Raw genomic sequence first — 19,401 nt, forward strand, 5'->3', positions numbered from 1 at the left:
TAGGTATAGCATTCTCCCTTGATACTAACATGCAAGTACATGTATTTGGTGACTTTAATATTCACCACAGTAATTAGCTTTGTTTCTCTACTAACACACACACAGCTGTTAGCATAACACACAGCTTCTCTATATCTTATTCCCTACAATTGACAGTTAAGTTTCTGACCCATTTCCTAGATCAACATGATCAACAAGCCTCACTTCTAGATCTATTATTGACCACAGTTCCTGATAAAGGCATAACAAATGCCCATAGCCCACTTATGAATGCTTATTATGCTGTGATAATGGTAGAAATAGCCCTAAACTCTCAATACAAAGCTGAAGAGCCATTGCTCAAAATGATAAGGTACTATAAGAAGGTTGACTGGGAAGCCATCCGGGATCTCATCAGAGATGCCCCATGGAGAATTATCTTTTCTTTGCAAAACAGTACACAAATGAGATTACTGAATAGAATCAAAGCAAGTGTTCCCACATGGAAGTTCTATAGCAAACCCCACTCTTCTCAAAGGCAGCATGCACACCAGATTTATCCAACATAAGTCCAGTACAAGCAGACAAAAGTAATTGTAAGAAAGAAATAGCGACAGCTAAGAGAGAATACACTGAAATGATCAGAAAATGCATCAAAGCACAGAAATTAGGAACTTGTGGTTTCCGGAAACTCTACAGTGTAGTAAATAATGGGCAATCAACAATACCCCACCCCCACTATCCAACAATCATGAGGTTGCTTGCATGACAACCGAGAAGGTTGACATGCTTGCCAATCGGTTTATCTCAAACTCTACTTTGGATCCAGCAAACCACTCTCGCCCTGATTTTCTTTTGCGGACAGAAACCACACTAGATGATCTGAAAAATCGCCCCTTCTCAAGTGCATGATATCATAAAAAACCTAGACACCTAAAACTAAAATACATGTGGATCTGATCTCATCTGCTGTACTATTAAAAACATGCTCCACAGGTTTGTTGGTGTTATTTATTTTATTTTTTTTTTTTACAATGGAGTCTCCACTTATCAAGGCCTGGAGGCCACTCGAGGAGAAGGGTTAATGAGTGTACAGTGGTCAAGGGGAACATTCTACTGCAGATAATTGAACGTATATACCATGCACTGGATAAAGCAAGGGAAGATAGGGCAGTAGCCTTAAATATGTCTGAGGCTTTTGACAGTGTATGGCACAAGGGTCTTCTCGGGAAATTCGATCATATGTTATTACCGGACGAATATTTAACATAATTAAATCATGCTTTCCCAGTCAGCCTTCTTATAGTACCTTATCATTTTGAGCAATGGCTCTTCAGCTTTGTATCGAGAGTTTAGGGCGATTCAAAATAATATGATATAAATGCGGGTATACCTCATGGGTCGATCCTTGGACCTTTATTATTCCTGATATTCATAAACGACCTCTCTGATAAAATTGTTTTTGAGATCGATATTTTTCTGGTAACATCACTCTATAACAGGCAAGAGGGGAAAACAAATGAGCACATATCTAAAACAATGATGGAAACTCTAGGGGAAGACCTTCAGTCTAGTTGAATGGAGACAAAAATGGTAACCTTCAATGCTGCCAAGACTAAGCTTCTTTCCTTTAATAATTACAAGAAACCTTCTCAACCACCAATAGTTTTGGCTAACGATACATTACCGAAAGTACTTTGTTCAAACTCCTCATCTTAACGTTCATAAGGAACATGTTGGAACAGATACATCAAGGGTATCGCTAAGACTGCTGCGAGGAAGGTGGGCTCTTTCTACCATGCTAGAAAGTTACTTATGTCTGAGAGTATCCTGTATCTCTACAAAGCCACAATTCGCTCATCTATAGAGTATTGTTGTCACATTTGGGCTGGTACATCTCTCTCCTGGACAAGGTTCAAAAGTGTCACCACTCTGATAGGTCCTGAACTGTCATCTAAGCTTCAACCTCTGTCCCATCTACGAAATGTTGCCTCCTTCTGCCTGTTTTAATGGTAGATGCTCCGAAGTACAACCCTTTGTACACCTTCAACGTAAATACCCCTGACAAACCCAACAAGCAGCAAAATCCCACCCCTACACAGATACCCAAATGCCAGAAAGCCTTCTACTCTAATAGCTTCTTCTCCAGAATTGCTAAACTTTGGAATTCCCGTCCGGGCTCCTGCTTCTCCGGCTGTAGACATGCAAAAGTTCAAGATCTTGATGATCAATTCCCTACATAGTGTCCCTACAATTATGTCCCAGATAGTAGCCCCCTACATCAAACTGGCACTATGCCTTGTTTCATGATTGTTTCATGCAATAAATAAACAAAACAAAAACAAAACTTTCATTTACAAATTAGTGCTTTAAGTTTTTTTTTAGTTGTTAATATTGATGCCATTGCTAATAAATTTTAATGCATTTTTTACTTTAATTTTTACTTTGATTTTATTATTTGATTTGGAGTTTTTACAGTTTTTGTTTTTTTCATTTCTTTACTTTTAGCTCACGTTACGAAAATTAATGTCAAAGGGACTCGCAAATTAGTGGACAAACCAAGGGAATTTATTCTGCAAGTAAGTATAATGGTTTCCTATGTGAAAAGGAATCAATTTTTTTTTTTATTTATTTTTTTATTTTTATATTTTTTAACATTTCTCCATCACTGAAATATCCTTATGGAATTTTTTGCCATGTTCATTACTCACATCACTAAAGTTTTCCGTAAAATTCTTGAAATTGACAATTTTGCAAAAAAAAAAAAAAATCATAATTTGACAAAAAGGACATAGATTTTCTGTGTCATTATGCATATAAAAATGCCCACAGATGTTCTGTACTTTTTGAGTGTTGTATTGTGTTATTAAAATGTCTTTTATTGTAAAAAAGCTACTTTAAAAATAACTTGTGGATTTTACTTTAATCTATATACTTATAAAACTCAAATAACCTTGTAACGGGTGTTGTAACCCAACATCCGGTTTACGACTTTCAGTTGTACGTGCGTACATAAACAAATAATCAATGCGACAATAAAATGTATTGTTTTACTGTATACATTTTCAGCGTTCCAGTTGTTTTTACGTTTAAATTATTCAAATAAACAATTGTTAATACTTTCTCCATTTTTTTTTCTTTTTGTTCATTTCCGTATTACGTTTTAAGTTATTTTAACGCAATTTTCTTGCAAATAAATCTATTTTAACCTGTTGACAACCATAAGAGCCTTTTACAACATCGATTTATCCACCGCCTTCATTTTTTTAAAAATTTATTCTCCACTTTTTAATGCACCCTTCTTAAAAAACATTCATACATTTTCTTCTACATTACCAACATAAATAACCCTGAAAATGTTTTTTTATTTGCGTTACAAATAATCAATGTGACAATAAAACATAGTTTTACTGTGTACGTTTTCAGCGTCCAAATTGTTTTTTTTTTGTTTGTTTTGCGTTTAAATTAAGATATATCAAAATTTGAATTTAACTTTAAGTATTATGGTATCTGTTCAGTGCACATTTACCTATAAGTATGCAAACCACTTATAATTCAATGGCTGTAAGTTTTATTTTCTTTTTTTTTTTTTTTTTTTTTTGTTCAAAAATAAACAATTATAAACTGGACGTCTCATAGAAATCTATCTATATTTTTTCATTTTAATATACTTTCATAGAAATGTTTCTGTTATGTCACAAAAAATTATTTTCTTTGCATCACAAGTGTCACGCTCATACATTAATTCCATAGCTAATATAACACACTGACCCAACGGGTCACGGGTAGTCTAGTAATCTTTAAATGCTAATAATTTAGTATCAGTTATGAGATCTTAACATTGTTTCCAAATTTTTAGACAATTAGACCTAATATAGGGACATTAGAACACAAGTTTTAAATAAGCACATGCTATCCAATGATGGTTTCCTAAAATAAACTTGGTGTAGAATTGAATACAATATGCAAATCAATAAATATATCCAGTAGATTAGAACATGAGAAAATTACAATATGAGGAACAGTTAAAAAAAACACATTTAGACAAGATTAAGTTTAAGACTCAAAATTCAGCAATTATGTATTACAATCCTGAGAACAATTTTTCTTTTTGTTTTCATTTTGAAGATCTCTGAACAGGGGAAGACAATTCAATTTCAGAATGTGTTTTTTTTTCTGTTTTGAGAAAACAAGTGAAATAAAATTAAGAAAATTCTAATAAAACTATAATTATATGAAATTCACTTATTTATTTTTTATTTATTTTTTTGACATAATAAATTTTCATAAAGTCAAAATTCTGAAATAAATTCTTTACCTCAAAACAAAAACTGAATTTCATATTACAACTTTTCTTCGTTTCCTTAAAGTTCAGATAATTAATGTTTTATTTTGTTTTATCATATAGACATTTTTCAGATACGGTTTACTTAAATTGTCTCCCTCCTGTTTGGGGATCTTCAAAATGAAAACGCAAAGATTCTCCCCAGAACTGTAATACACAAGCACCAGAAATTTGTATTTTAATTGTTGGCATGTATCCATGATTAACAATTATAAGTGACTATTCTTTTGGAGGTTTAATACATATTAACTGGTGATAATTAAGATGGCATAGAATTTAACATTTCTATTTGGTCATGGCTGATGGAATGAGAATAATTTACCCTCCATGAATTCAAAGCCCAACTTGAAATTCTATACTGGTTCTGAAGTTAGATAAAATTTTTATGTTGGCCTGAAAGTTCTCAAGTTGACAAAGATGTACCTGAAAATAGATTGCATCGACTGAAACATTGCAACTATTATAACGACCAAGATGCAGTCTCGATAATCCAAATACTCAAATTCTAATATGATAGTTTTTAAGTAGTTTTAAATGGTATTAAATTTAGTCTGTCTTGTTTAAGATAACTTTTCTGGCTTTAATATATTGAATTTATGATAAGCTAGGTTATTCTGCAAGAGAATTGGATCAAAGTTATTTAATAATTTATTGTTAAAAGCTATTGTTTTTCCAATAGAATTGTTAGCACAAGTTTAATAAGTAGCTCATTAGAGTCCTTCCTTTTTAAAAGAATCTTGTTTGCATTGGTTATGTGTTTTTTGTTTTTTAATATTGTATGTATATTAGAAAATGATTGCTTTTCTTTTTGATATATTTATGCTCTTAAACCATAATACCTGACCTCTCCCTATTAAAGTTAAGCCAGAAATTATATTCTCAAAGTAATTTTAACACAAATAAAAAAGTTAAGCCATTCTGAATCACCATTTATTCTCTGGTATTAATCCGATCTATAAAGAAACTCTTAATCTCTATAATAACTAGCTGATCTGTCCCCCTGTTGCCCAGGAAAGTATATAACTTAAGAAATTCCATGCCAAATCTTGAACTATTGAATTATTTGCTGCTTATGATTGACTGGTACAAACACAAAACCCCACAATGTTAATGTAAAACAGTAAAGGAAACAATTGATGCGATGCCTGGAGTAATAACCTTATTGCCATTGTTAATTGTTGTAATCTTGCCGTCCCCATTAAAAAAAACTTTTTTTACAAGTAAGAGACTATTGGGTCACTATTGAGATTAACACGCATGTTACAGTCTTATACTTTCACAAATAGGACAATTTAATGCAAGCATTGAGCTCATCTGCAGAATTTCCATGTGGAACAATAGAACAGGCTGCTGTGTGATACCAACCCAAACAATATTTGCATATGCAGTTGGTAACTAAATTGACGAGTCCATATAATGTTTCCCCATGGAAATTTTCACTAAATGCCTTATGTGCATCCCAAAATCATTTTGGCTGTGATGTTGTATAGTCAACACAATGATAAACAAATCTCAAAATTTCAGATTTAGATGCAGCCCAATGGCAAGCATTTTGGAGTCATCCATGTGCACTACATGCATTCATGAATGTTTTCATAACATGACCATTGATAGTTTTTAAGTCATTAAAGCTCTGTGGAACTCTAACATGATTTAGAACCAGTCTCAAACAAAGAAAACTTTTCTTGACAATTACATAGAAACTACCATAAAAATAAGACATCAACAAAAATTAAATGAAAGAAAATATTTTGGGTCTTAGATTAGGGATCCTTTTATTTTACAGCAAAACCTTAGTTTCACTGTTATTTTATAATAAAAACCTCCTTTTCGCCATAATTATTAAAAACAAAAAAAAACTCCAAATGTAATTTATTTTTTAAATCAATCATTAATCTGTTTTTGTTTTTTTATTTATATGCAATGTTCACAACTTCCGCTTGCGCAAACACTCTAGATTACTGAATGTACTCACCTGAATATAGCATTTAATAGTTCTCGTTATTCGGCATATTTCTAGAGATATTTATTTGCCTTATTTCCACTGTTTTCTAGACGGTGATAGCTGATTTGGCGTCCCCAACGAAACATGTTCCAACAGATATTTTAACTGAAAGAATTTATCACATATTTTATTACAAATACATTCTTAGACGAATAATCGAAACATTAATTTACTTATTCGACGTCCAGTGTTGCAAAAGAAAAACATCATTGCAAACATTAATTACACTGTGCAACAAATTTGAATTGAAAAAAAAGTACAAGACATATAAGACCTGTTTCGGTGTAAGAAAAGTATGCTGATTCCAAGTCTGACATTTATTTCTCTGGATTAGGTACCATTTTCATGTACTTTATTATTAATTATTTTGAAAAAAAAACACCGAATTCACCAGTTTAAACAACATTTGTCCTCTTAACTCTCTTGTGTAGAGTGTCATCATCCTTTTTTTAAATTCCAGCAGTAGTCTGCCAACATACCAGTGTTCCATTTTCTTTTAAAACGTTTTTCTATTAATGAAATATCTTGATGGAACCTTTCGCCATGTTCATCACTCACATGGCCAAGATTCTCAGCAAAAAAATCCAAATGAGAGTGGAGCACATGAACTTTTAGAGACATGTTACATCCCATATCATGAAAATGATGCAATAGATCATTCACAACTTGCACATAGTCTTCTGAACGATGTTTTCCCAGGAAGTTATCACAAACTTTCTTGAATGACTCAAAGGCACATTTTTCTTTTCTCGTGAGATGTGTGTTAAGTTTCACCAAGAACAATTTTTCGAATTTGGGGACCTATGAAGATACCTTCTTTTATTTTAGTTCGACTTAATGAAGGAAACTTTTCTGCAAGATATGCAAATGCCAAGGAATGCTTGTCTAGTGCTTTCACAGTAAGTAAATTTTCAGAAAAGAATGTATAAAATGCCCCTTTATGTTTAAAACATTAAAATACACAATAATCCCGTCTTTATTGTAGTTTTTAGTTAAAACATACTTCATTAAATGGATATCTATTTTTAACCCTCAGATTTTTTCCCATGCCCTACAAATAAGGTTCTGCGGCAGGTTTTAGTTTCTTTTCCTTGATTTTTTTAGCCTACATTAAAAAATGCCTTTCTTGACGAATACCATGGCTTTTCGGAAGGTGGTAAACACCAAACTATGTGCTACAGCATTATGTTTTTACTTTTGAAAAAATTAGCCATTGGTCTACAAAATATTATGCTAACCAGGATAGCTCTGTCATCTAGCTCTCTTAAATGTGGAAAAATAGCTCATTTCGGCTGACTTTAGCAAATACATGATTCAAATAAATGATTTAACAAATAATGTACATAATATGTGTACATTAAACTGTGTTTTTCTCTTAAGATTTATAATTTAATACACATAATATGCGACTGCAAAGTCGTCAGTAACCCATTTTTGACGTTTTTACTGAAATTTACAACTGTGGCAATTTTGCACAAATTATACCTAATTCAACAAAAAGAAAGCCAGAAATAAAATTTCCACGTTACTAGGTATACAAAAATTGCTGCAGATATCCTGTACTTTTTTTAGTGTTGCACAGTGTTATTGAAACGAATTACCTTCCTTTATAGTCGCTCTTGATCAGTTAAAAATCATTAAAACCACTTCCTCTCCAAAAATTTTCAAAGCAAAAAAAAGACATGGCTGTCTGTTTATGGTTTCAAATTGGCTTTTATTTTATAATTAAAAAAAAAAAAAGCCATTAGTAGTAGTAGTAGTATTTATAAGTAGTTTGGCATAAGAATTATACTTTTTTTTTGTAAAAAAAAAAAAAAAGAAAAAAAAATACAAATGCTATTTCTAATAATAATGATAATATCAAGTTGACAAGAAAGTTCTTCTGGTTTTTAGTTGCGTGCAAGCGACTCTATAAGTCTGTCGGTCTGTCTGTAGCACTTTTGTGCTTGGTCTTTTTGGTTAAGATCAAAGGTCTGTTGTTAATAGATGCTGTTCTTAGCTTTTTAGTGTAGTATCTGTTCTTACTACATGCTGTACTTATGTTTGTAATTTTGTGATATAAAGTGGGGGATCACTTTTCTGCATTAATTTAATGTAAAATGATCACCCACTTTACAACCAGTCAGTCTCAAAGCCATTCAAGTCATTCTCCAGATCATTCAATTTGTTTGAAGGATTCCAGTAATTTCCTAAGCATTCAAGCCATTCTTAAAGTCATTCAATCCATCCTTAAGTTCATTAAAGTCATTCTAAATCATTTACTTTTTATTTAAGTGATTTAAGCCCATTTTTCAGTCATTTTAGTTTATCTTTAAGAATTTCATGTCAATCCTACATTCACGCATTCATTCATTACACGAGAGCATGCGACTAATGGCTATCGACCTTGTTAACATTAAATTCAGGTTAAGATATCTTTACTCAAAGATTTATTGATTAAAATAAGCACCATCAGAATCAATACTTTTGCCAATGCAGAACAAGTGTGTTTATGCCAGTAAAAATCTTCCGTTCTGGTGGCGATGAAAAAGTTTTTGATATCGCTTAGGTTTTTGAAGTATTTCTCACAAAAAGTTGTCAAGATGCTTGAAAAAATGGTAGTCAATAAGTGAGAGGTCTGGAAAGTAAGGAGGATGAGGCAGTTTTGTAGCTCAATTTATTTAACTTCTGCAGGGCCGGTTTAGAAACATGCAGTTGAGCATTGTCGTGGAGGAGGATTGGGCCTTTTCTGTTGACTAATGTTGGGTGTTGTTGAAGTTTCTGATGCATTTCATCCATATGTTGACAGTACTTCTTCGCTGTAATCAGGTTCTCAAGCAATTCCATTTCAGACACCAAGTTGTCAGTCATATGAAGGCCGTAGCACATGATTATGTCTATTGGCCAAGTATGGATAAGCAACTAGAAGACCTCACACATGCTTGCACCAAATGCCAGCTAGCAGCCAGATCACCTCGCAAATTTACACTTTTTTCATGGCCTGTTCAAGATTCCCCTTGTCATGCCTCCACTTAGATTTTGCAGGATCCATAAATGGACGATCTTTTCTCACAAATGACCTGAGATTTTTCCAATCACTTCTGAAAAAACTATTTCCAAACTTCAGAAAACAGATTTTTTAACAGATTTGGCATTCCTGAGACCTTGGTCTCTGACAATGGCACTGCATTTTATTCAGCCAAATTTTCCACTTTCTGCCAACAGACTAGCATAAATCACATTCATACACCATCATTCCACATACAGTCAAACAAGCAGGTCGAACATTTTGTGGATACTTTAAAAAGAGCCTTTTTAAAACTCTGAAGGGAAGAGACAAAGTCAGAAATACAGGAAACCTTTCTGACAAGCAATAGGGCAACACCAAATACTTACACACAAAACTGTAGTTCACCTACCAGATTATTGATGAATTGGAAAATCAATTACACATTAACATCTTGAATCCCAAACAACATTACCGCATCAGGAGAAACACACTCATGGAATGCCAGTGCAATTGCTGCCATGGTTCTGTTCCAAGCAAATTCTTACTTGGTTAACATGTTTTGGCAAGAAACCTGGACTCGAGGACATATACAACCAATCAGAAATGTCACTTATGAAGTAAATGTCTAAAATTCCATTTTGGTTCGACATTCTAACCGAGACCATCACATCTTCCAGTAGGAATACAATAAAACCCTATCATTCTGTTAAACGTCTTTGTGGACACCTTTTGACTTGTCACAGTAAACTCCAGAAACTTTCCAGTACACAGAAACCAAAATACAGGGATCCAGAAATCAGTTCCCACCTACTGTCCAACACAACGCTTGCAGATGGGGCCTACAAATGAAGTCATACAAACAAGAAAATTAAGAGGAGATCATTACTCTTTTCTGTAAAGACCGTTGCTTCCCTTATTTTAACTCAGAGATGACAATGATCGTTCACAGGAGAGCAATAAAATATCACAGGCGAGCAATCATCTTGAGACAGACCAGCAAAGACGTTGCGAAGTCATGTGAACTTTTTGGACTGAAATCCAGCGTGCTCTTGTTCCCTCAGCCATGATTGGATAGAGGTTCTAAGTAATTTGCAATTGTATTTTTCAGTCGCTCATACTGCAGATTGAACCTTAGCCTTCAGGAAAATATAACTTTTTACAATTGATTTTTCCAAGTACTGTAACCACTGCACCACGAGTTCTTGCGGACAATTCTAGTATGAATTTTAGGAGCTTTAAATCTATTTTTATTTCTAGTTGTAAATATTACTATTTATTACAAATTATTACTATATATATATATATATATATATTAATGTTTTTACTTATTGTGTGAGTATATATATATATATATATATATATATATATATATAATTTATTATTTATAATTACTGGTTCCCAAATCATATTAAATTCTCAAGATGAGAACAGTAGTCCGATGAATCCAAATATAACCAGTCCTCATCTCAAAAATTCAGAAACATTATAACTAATTTGTGCGTTAAAAAAAAAAAAAAGGTTATGTGACAAAAAAAAAATTTCAGAAACCAGTGTTTCTTTTTATTTCTTTTCTTGGTAAGATGTAAGCGTTAAACTAGTAATTATAGAAAAAGATGTACCGTTGAAAAAAAAAAAAAAAAAGTTTGGAAATATAATATGTAAGAAAATGTGAAAGAAAAAAAAGCCAACTTGTTACTTGTTTGCAGTGCTTGTATGGAGATGAGTATCTTACGGTGTAAATGACTTCAGGAAAAATACAAAAGTATAGTTTCTATTAGCAGAAAGGTATAAATTTTTAATTTACATAAGCAAATATTGAGAGCAGAAGGTGACGTGGACATTATTTAAGTTTTATATTCTGCTCTATTCTATTGTTTATGGAATATGGTGATGGGAAGATCAATATAATTTAGTGTATCGATGCCTCCGTTTAGTCTCGAAAGACAAAGGATACCCCCTGTAGGGGCAGCTGTGTATGAAATTGTGAGGCAATCTCCAACTACACCTCTCCTGAATCGGCACGGAGTCCAGTGGCAAGAAGTCCAGGACAACTGAAAACGATGCCAAGATAAGCGGAGAGCACATACAGCACCTAGAAGTCTCGAATGGTCACCCATTTAGTACTGACCAGGTCCAACGTTGTTTAACTTCGGTGATCCAGCAGGAACTAGTGTGTCAACGTGATTATGGCGTACAGTGTAATTTAGTGTATAAATCTTAGAGATTTGACGTTTTCTAACATGAAGAACATAAGGATAAATAGAAAAAATGAACTATAGAACAAAAGTCATTGGAGAAGTTTAGCTATGCAGACATAATTAAGCAATTATTGTTAGTTTTTAGGAATGATTAGGAATATTGTATTCTAGGATAACCAGCATTTAATTTTAAACGTTTGAAAAATAGAACACAGTGATTCTGGTGGCGATGGTAGAAAAACAGTAGGCATTTAAAATGGATGCTACCTTCTCTTTGAAAGGTTTTTTTAGAGTCGAGAAGGACAGGAAAAATATAATAAATATGAAATAAGCATTGAATGAAAAAAATTTGAGAACACTCATGAGTATAGAACAAATTGGTATATGAAGCGGGGAGTTATTTTCCTATAATATCTGAGGGTATAGCTGAAAAATTTCTTTATTTTATTATATAGAAAAATGTGGGTGGGGTCATTACTTTTTCATATTTACTATTAAATGCTTATTGAAAAAAATCTAATGTGAAACAAAAATTATAAAATTAAATCAACTAAAACCAGAATGACTTGCTGTTCAGAAATTTATTTTTAACTGTCATTTTTACCTAAATTCACACACACGCACATTACATTTTTAGGTTGGCAAATTTTCACTGTCTCAAAGAAGTGTACTTATCTTGTTAATGGAAGGTAACAACTGAATTGCCCAAAAGTCATTTTATTAATCTTTGATCTTATTGCCTTTTATTTCTACCACATTTAACCTTTTTATATCTTTAAAAATTGTTTTACAATCACATAAATATGGAAACTCTAAATCAAAGTGTTAAAGTCACTAATTTATTTATAGCCAACTAGCAGGAAAAGCTAATTTATGTAACTTTTTAATTTATTTTATTTTTTTTACAAGAAAAAAAAAATTTACATTTTATTTTAATGTTATGATTTTAGTTTATTAGTAGTTAGTAGCATCAATGGAAAATTAAGTTTTAAAAAAATTAAAATAATTCTTGGTATCGGAAATAAAGCTAAAGAATTTTTTAAATTCCAATTAATCGTCCCAACACTTAGTGAAACATTACATTAAGAAAATGATTTGTAGTTTTATAATTTTGTTCAATTAATGATTTAATAATGAAATCATACCATAGCAGTAAAATTAAATTTTCAAAATCAGTTGCTTCTGTTGCCTACAGGTTATTTCATGGTTCTTGTTCCACCGCAATGCTTAAATGCCGTCCTGTCCTGAAAGCTACTTACACCTGAAAGTATACTGTATCTCTACAAGGCCACCATTCGCCCATGTATGGAGTACTGTTGTCACATGTAAACTGGTGCATCTGCTACTAGTCTCACACTCCTGGACAGGGTTCAAAAGAGTCGCCAACCTGGTAGATCCTAAACTGTCATCAAAGCTTCAATCTCTGTCCCATCGACATAATGTTGCATTCCTCTGCCTGTTCTACAAGTAATGATGAATGCTCATAAATGCCCCCCCTCCCCAACAAATCTTACAAGCAGCAAAATCCCACCCCTACACAGATCCCTAGATGTAAGAAAATCTACTTTAATAGTTTCTTCCCCAGAACTGCTAGACCTTGGAACTCCCTTCCGGGTTCCTGCTTTCCCAACTGTACCGACATGCAGAAGTTCAAGTGTAACGTGAACGGACATCTCATTGCTCAACTCCCTACATAATATCCCTGCAACTTATGTCCCCGATAGTAGCCCCTTACATCAAAGTGGCACTGTGCCTTGTTTGGGGTGAAAATGGTATAATAAAAAAAAAAAAAAGAAGTTTTGAACATGCTGCCTCAGAATTGTTTGAATGAACATGTTATCACTGTCACATTTTCGGAGTTTTGTATTGGCTATCGTGATGTTCCTAAGTTTTATGCATTCCCTAATTAGCTTAGTAACCTCTGTCTATTGTTAATGGCTTTATGATTCTGGCTTAATAAAGAAAAAAAAAATTGTTTTTTTTTTGTTTGTTTTTTTTTAAATAATCGAAACAAAAAGTCCCACCCCCAGGCAATGTTAGATATGTATAGCCAATATAAAGTAAATCAATTTGTAAATATTCTTCATTTGGTGTTGGATCTCTAAAAAAAGAAATTCCTAATTCAAATATTAATATTTAATTTATTTGTACTTGGAGATTATAGGAAAACAGTAAATATCTGAGTTCTTGTTGTATGAATCAATTCATCATGTTAGTATCATTAATCAGCATGTATAATATTAATTGGTTTTGTTCATTCTAGGTGTCCTGGTCAAATGGGGAAGTTACTGAAGTGTTCAAAACTTTCCAAGAAGTGCAGGAGTTCTCTAGCAAGGTAATATTTTGTTCTTTAGGAAAATCTATGAAAATTCATTTCTTCAATAAATTCTATAATCAGCTCCTTGCATTTGCCCTTAAGCACCATCTTCTTGAAATTTAATTTACAATTTTGATTATATTTTGTTCTTTAATCTGATCTTGGTTATAAACAAAAACAGATCTTAATCATATAGATAAACTTTCATAACATAATCATTGTAGTTGAATTATTTGTCTTAAGATTTATCCATGCATCAAAGCCAGTCCTGAGTGATGCATTGTATTTGTTGATAATTTCAAGTATTTTCACATATCAACTCCAGCATCTACCCTGACTTGAAACTTGGATGGTCCAAGTCACCACTTGCATAGCTGGTGCCATGCATTTTATGATCACATTAAAATCATAACTTGGTAAATAATCGAAATCAACAGAAAATTTAAAGTGTGTGTGTGTGTGTGTGTGTGTTAAGTATTTTGTAACATTTAAATATTAAATTTTTAAAGTGTTATTGTAAGTTTTTTGTGACCTATACAAAATGTTTTTTTAAGTTTAAAAATATTTCTTAAAATTTAAGTATATATCACCAACTTTCAATTTTTCTTTGTCATATTTGTCATTCACCTGTTTGCTAATTAAAATTTTCTTTGAATAAATTTGATAACTGAGTTTTTACAAATAAAATATTGATAATTCAGTTTTTACAAATAAAATATTTATTCAAATATTTTACTTGACACAAAATTTTATAAAAACTGTCTTTGACCTTTTCACAAGAAGTAAAGTGTAGTATCTGTCATGATACTACACTTCATCTTTCCTCTCTTTTGTCAATGATGGAGAAATTCTTCTAGACTTTTTGAGAAGCTAGATTTTCCCTATATTAAAAATCAATCTTCTGCCTAATCTGCTCCAATGAAAGGCTAAAGGTTTTTATTTTTTAATTAAAAATGTATTATTTTATAAATTTTTAAGATCAGGTTTTTAATGTAGGGAAAATTCTGTACTTCCCAAATTAACAAAAATTAAAATAGTTTCGGCCTGGAAGTATTTCTCCAAAGACAGAAAACATATTGACAAAACAACGCAAAAAAGTGAATAAACCTATGTATTTAAGATGTAAGATTATGCATAAAAATTATGTTGTCTAGAAGGATTTCTCCTTCAATAACCGAGGACAAAATATCAGCATCCTAAATTCTCAATTGTAATGTTTGTTTTTAATGTCTGAAAAATACCCCCCCCCACACACACACAAAGTATTGTTCTCTAAAATAAAAAAAATTAATACTTATATTTTTCACATTTTTTCTTAAAATATAATTTTTCCCTATATTTTTTTTGGGGGGTGGGGGGTGTCTTAAAAATTAAAATGTATGCTAACTGCTAAAAAATAATATAACTATTAAAATGTAAAATGATTATCCCGTTTATTTATTAAAGAGTTTTGTTTAACTATTTTAAAGTTTTGTATTAAAAAATAAAATACATCTTACATTATAAAATAAATCTTGTTGGTGAAGAAAGCGAACGATATGTTTGTTTACAGAATGCTGTGTGTGAAGGTAAAACCAGTATCGACCAAAAACTGTCTCTCTTGCTTCCCTTTTATTAGCTGAGGGTCTTTATGCCCTACTTGGTCAAACATGTTTATTTAAATTTGTATGGTATAAAACAATTTGTTGTTTGAACAATATTAGGTTTCAAATTTTTTAAAATATTTTAAAATTCAAATCAAATTATTTTCTTGAAGGTTCAAGTACTTCCAGAATTTAATTGTAGTTATTTTTTTATTTTTTAGTTTGTAAGAATGTTTGAAGATATGAATATGCATAAAGCAGAAAGAAAACTCCCATCCTTACAAGGTAAGTTGCAATGTTTGGAAATGCTTTATTCAAGTAATGAAGTAAAACCATTTTAAATTCTATTCCATGAGAAAAATATCCCTTTTACGCTATATTCATTAGTTTATATTTATGTATTCAATAATATATTTAAAGAGAGGCAATATAGAAAATGAATTGAACATAATTTTTATTTTTTAGAATTGTAAAAGTGATTCCATAGGTATATACCCCTGGTGACTATACATGCATACACACTTGTAACAGCTAAATGCCTCTAATAATAAAATCTCTCAAGACAATGTTCATTTTTGTTTGCAGGTTTATTCGCTATAAGAATGGCGGAATTGAATAAGGAAGAATAAAGAAGTTGCTAAGACTTTTTCAATAACAAATTAAAGAGGTGAGCTTGAGCCGAGTCTGGGAGAATAAAATTGCAGAAAATTGGCTAACGAAAAACCTCTACAGTGTGAAGAGATATAAAAGCAAAAGTGTTACAAGTTCCAAATTTTAATATAAAGGATAGGACTTCATAAAAAGTGGGGGTTAGCCATTATATAAAATGTCACAATACAAAACTATAAAAATAAGTCTTCAAAATATAGGTCCAAATCCTATATTAAAGAAATAAGATATGACATCGTATTAATGTTATTTCTAAAACCAAGATGACTGCATGTAGCAGTCTAAGGAGTCCAACAGGAAGGCCAAAAAATGGTAATTAGCTAAAACGCTCCTTACAGAATGAGGAGGGAAGGGCTAAAGGTAAATAAGAAGGTTGGTTCAATTCTCAAATAGAAACTGAACCTATCCTGGGACTTTGAAGGCCTCCTTGCTAATATTACAGTAGTGCATTTGGTAAGTGAGGTGGAACAGAAACTTCAGTTCAACTTGGTATTATCCAGGAGCAGTGAAATTGTCTTTTTACTCAGGGTTGTCTGGGAGCTCTCTTTGGATTAGTGTCAACCAGGAACAATAATAATACAGTATTACATTTGGTGAGTGGCATATGTTGTAATTCTGTGTTTTCGTCTAAGTCAGAAACTACATAAAATATACACTCAAAACTACATATGATATACACTTATTTTTCCATTCATTTCCTTCATTTGTTTTTTTTTTTTTTTTCATTCATTTACTTTTCTATTATCATTATCCTTTTCATATTATTGTGAAAGCAGGAGGGAAAGAGATTATCCAGCATTAAGAATGTCATTGTTTTGTTCTACTTGGAGTTGTCCAAGAGCAATAAATGTAAGATTACATTATTACATTCAAAACGGACAGCTCCGGTAAATGAATTACATTTTTTGAACATTAAAACAAAAGAATGAGCTGGATAGGGAAGAAAAAGAAGGAAAGGGATGGGAAAATAGGAAGAGGAAAGAGATATTGCTATAGGGAAGAAGATAGAAGTTTTAATATAAACAGGTGACACATTATTTAACCTTTTTTTTTTTCTTTTTTTTTTTTATAGCCCCCAGGTAATGCCAGATAACTCTGCTAGTTTGTTATATAAAGTAAAGTCTGATTTTTTCCCCCATTATTTGTTGCTCAAAATGTAAAAAAAAAATATCACTAATGGTAATTGGCATGAAATAATACTGATGGCCCCAGTAAAATTTTGGTGTCTCAGTAGAGGATAGAAACTTGCATTCTCAAATTATCAAAACATTGTGCCTTTCACAAATATTTGAAAGTACATTCGTTATAAATGCCCTCCCCAAAAATTATGGTTATGCAAGGAGTCGTGATTGCAAGGAGAAACGCCACACACTGTATTTTTAATTCTTTGATCTTTATTTGCAGGTCAATATCGAGAAGAACTTTTAGAGGATGTCAATTTCCAGACTATTTGCCATTATACTGGGTAAGTTGTATTAAATATTTCTGAAGATTCAATTTTCTTTGTTTAAAGAATTAAGCTAAAGCACAAAAAGTGGAGTAGTATCATCAGTTGATGTTGGTGCACGATGACGGCTGCTTTTCTGACGTTTGCCATCCACCAGTTTGTTAAATCCATGTGAATTATGACATAGTGTCCAGTCTAATTGCTGACTAGTGTAACGGTTTTGGGTCTAGCCCAGGGGTTTGACGTATATTGGGATCCCGGATGGAAATCCTGTGTGTCGGTAACCCGGGGTTAGGAATTTTAAGGGGAAATTCTCCTCCCAAATGCACATTGTAAGATAAAAGATGTGCAGCGTGCCAGTTGTAATGATATCACAACCAAATGGCACTTGCCAAGGTTCAAATCAGCATTATCGTTATGAAACACCTTAATGACATTCACGGTTAATAATTAGAATAAGGCAATAAGAATGACGATGACACAATCGAGTATGAACATACTAGAAATACATTTATTTACATGAGTGTAATACAGGTGAATGCAAAAAAAAATACATATAAAACAACAATAATGCAAACGGGGGTGCAGACAATATTACAGGTCAAGATGGGGAGGGGGGGGGTAATAAAGTTTATACATGGATACATATTGTCCCCCCCCCCCTTTTTTTTTTTTCAATTTTTTTTGTAAAAAAAAATTGAGTTACAGTTATTGTTCGGAATCAGACTTTCTTTACACATGGCAAAATGGCAATTTGTATATAACAAGAATAACATTTGAGCATAAGGACATGGGAGCGGGTTGAGCGGATTAGTGAGAATGAAAATTGGAGGATACTTAGCTCTCTTAGTGCTTATCCATTCCTGACGAGCTTGCGTCGTTAACGTAAATGTCCTTTTTTTTTTCCTTCGTCATCGTTTTTTTTTTTTCTCTTTTTTTCTCAACATTATTCCTGACGTGTGATTTTCAGTATATAGTTTTCCATTGGAGGGATATTCATCTCCAAGAATAACAATTTTGGTCTGATGGTAATCTGCCGATCCGGGTTGAGTGGGCTGTATTTCAATCAGCTCTGCAACTTTCTACGCTGGTGTTTAACCCCATTTTCTCGGGTGATGATTTTACCAAGTGTCCTCGTTGCTATCCGCAGCTCAACTGAATTTCCCACTCAAGTTTTCTCTCCATGTGTTTCCTCCTGAGATGGGTGTGGGTTGGGGTTTCTGTCTGGCTTACATCCATTCATGTTCGCCATCTTCTTTCAATGGGATGGGGCGGGGGATCTTGTCTCGGTGACTTTCTTTACATGGCTGCAATGAAGAGAGGTTGGGGAGTGTTGTCTATTTCAACTTGGTTTTCAATTGTCGCTGCTCAACGGGTGTGGGTTGGGGAATGGGGTGTCTGCTTTACTAATACATACATTTATTATGACATAAAGAGAAGGGGGATGTATAGTCTTTTCTTATAATACTAGGTTTTTACTTCTCATGGTGTCCATCAGTGATTCTATCACCCTTGTTTTTTTTTTTTTTTTTTTTTTTTTTTTTTTTTATAACCCTTTCATGTATCATTTTTACAGAAATTCTATGTATCTGATCTAATTTGTCCTTGAACCACATGCATTCAAGTTGAGCTGAATTCAAAAAAAGTCTGTAACAACTAATAATGGAAGCAAAACATTCCTTGATGTCTTGACTCTCACTATAACAAATATAAGTATAATTGGTTGAATTGGAATTTATAATTTATGACATCTTTTCTATTGGTTATGGAATAACAATATGCATAGAATGGTTAGTATGGTTATTGATGATGTTTTTTCATCGATAACCGTATTAGAGCTTAAGTACTGGACTTAAGTGTGTCGGTAGA

The 19,401-nt window shown here is 32.5% G+C and overlaps 1 protein-coding gene across 1 annotated transcript in view; it reads left to right on the top strand.

Moving 5' to 3' along the window:
- LOC145259901 (uncharacterized) overlaps positions 1-19,401 on the top strand; it is a 122,762-nt gene that overhangs the window by 72,171 nt on the left and 31,190 nt on the right. The window contains exons 3-6 of the mRNA XM_080117822.1: positions 2,488-2,558; positions 13,780-13,851; positions 15,638-15,701; positions 17,490-17,550. Of these exons, the coding sequence (XP_079973948.1) occupies positions 2,488-2,558; positions 13,780-13,851; positions 15,638-15,701; positions 17,490-17,550 (268 nt within the window). The remainder of the gene's footprint in view (positions 1-2,487; positions 2,559-13,779; positions 13,852-15,637; positions 15,702-17,489; positions 17,551-19,401) is intronic.

The sequence above is a fragment of the Euprymna scolopes genome, chromosome 35 (assembly GCF_053919585.1).
Source record: "Euprymna scolopes isolate OS-2025 chromosome 35, ASM5391958v1, whole genome shotgun sequence".
NCBI classification, from domain to species: domain Eukaryota; kingdom Metazoa; phylum Mollusca; class Cephalopoda; order Sepiida; family Sepiolidae; genus Euprymna; species Euprymna scolopes.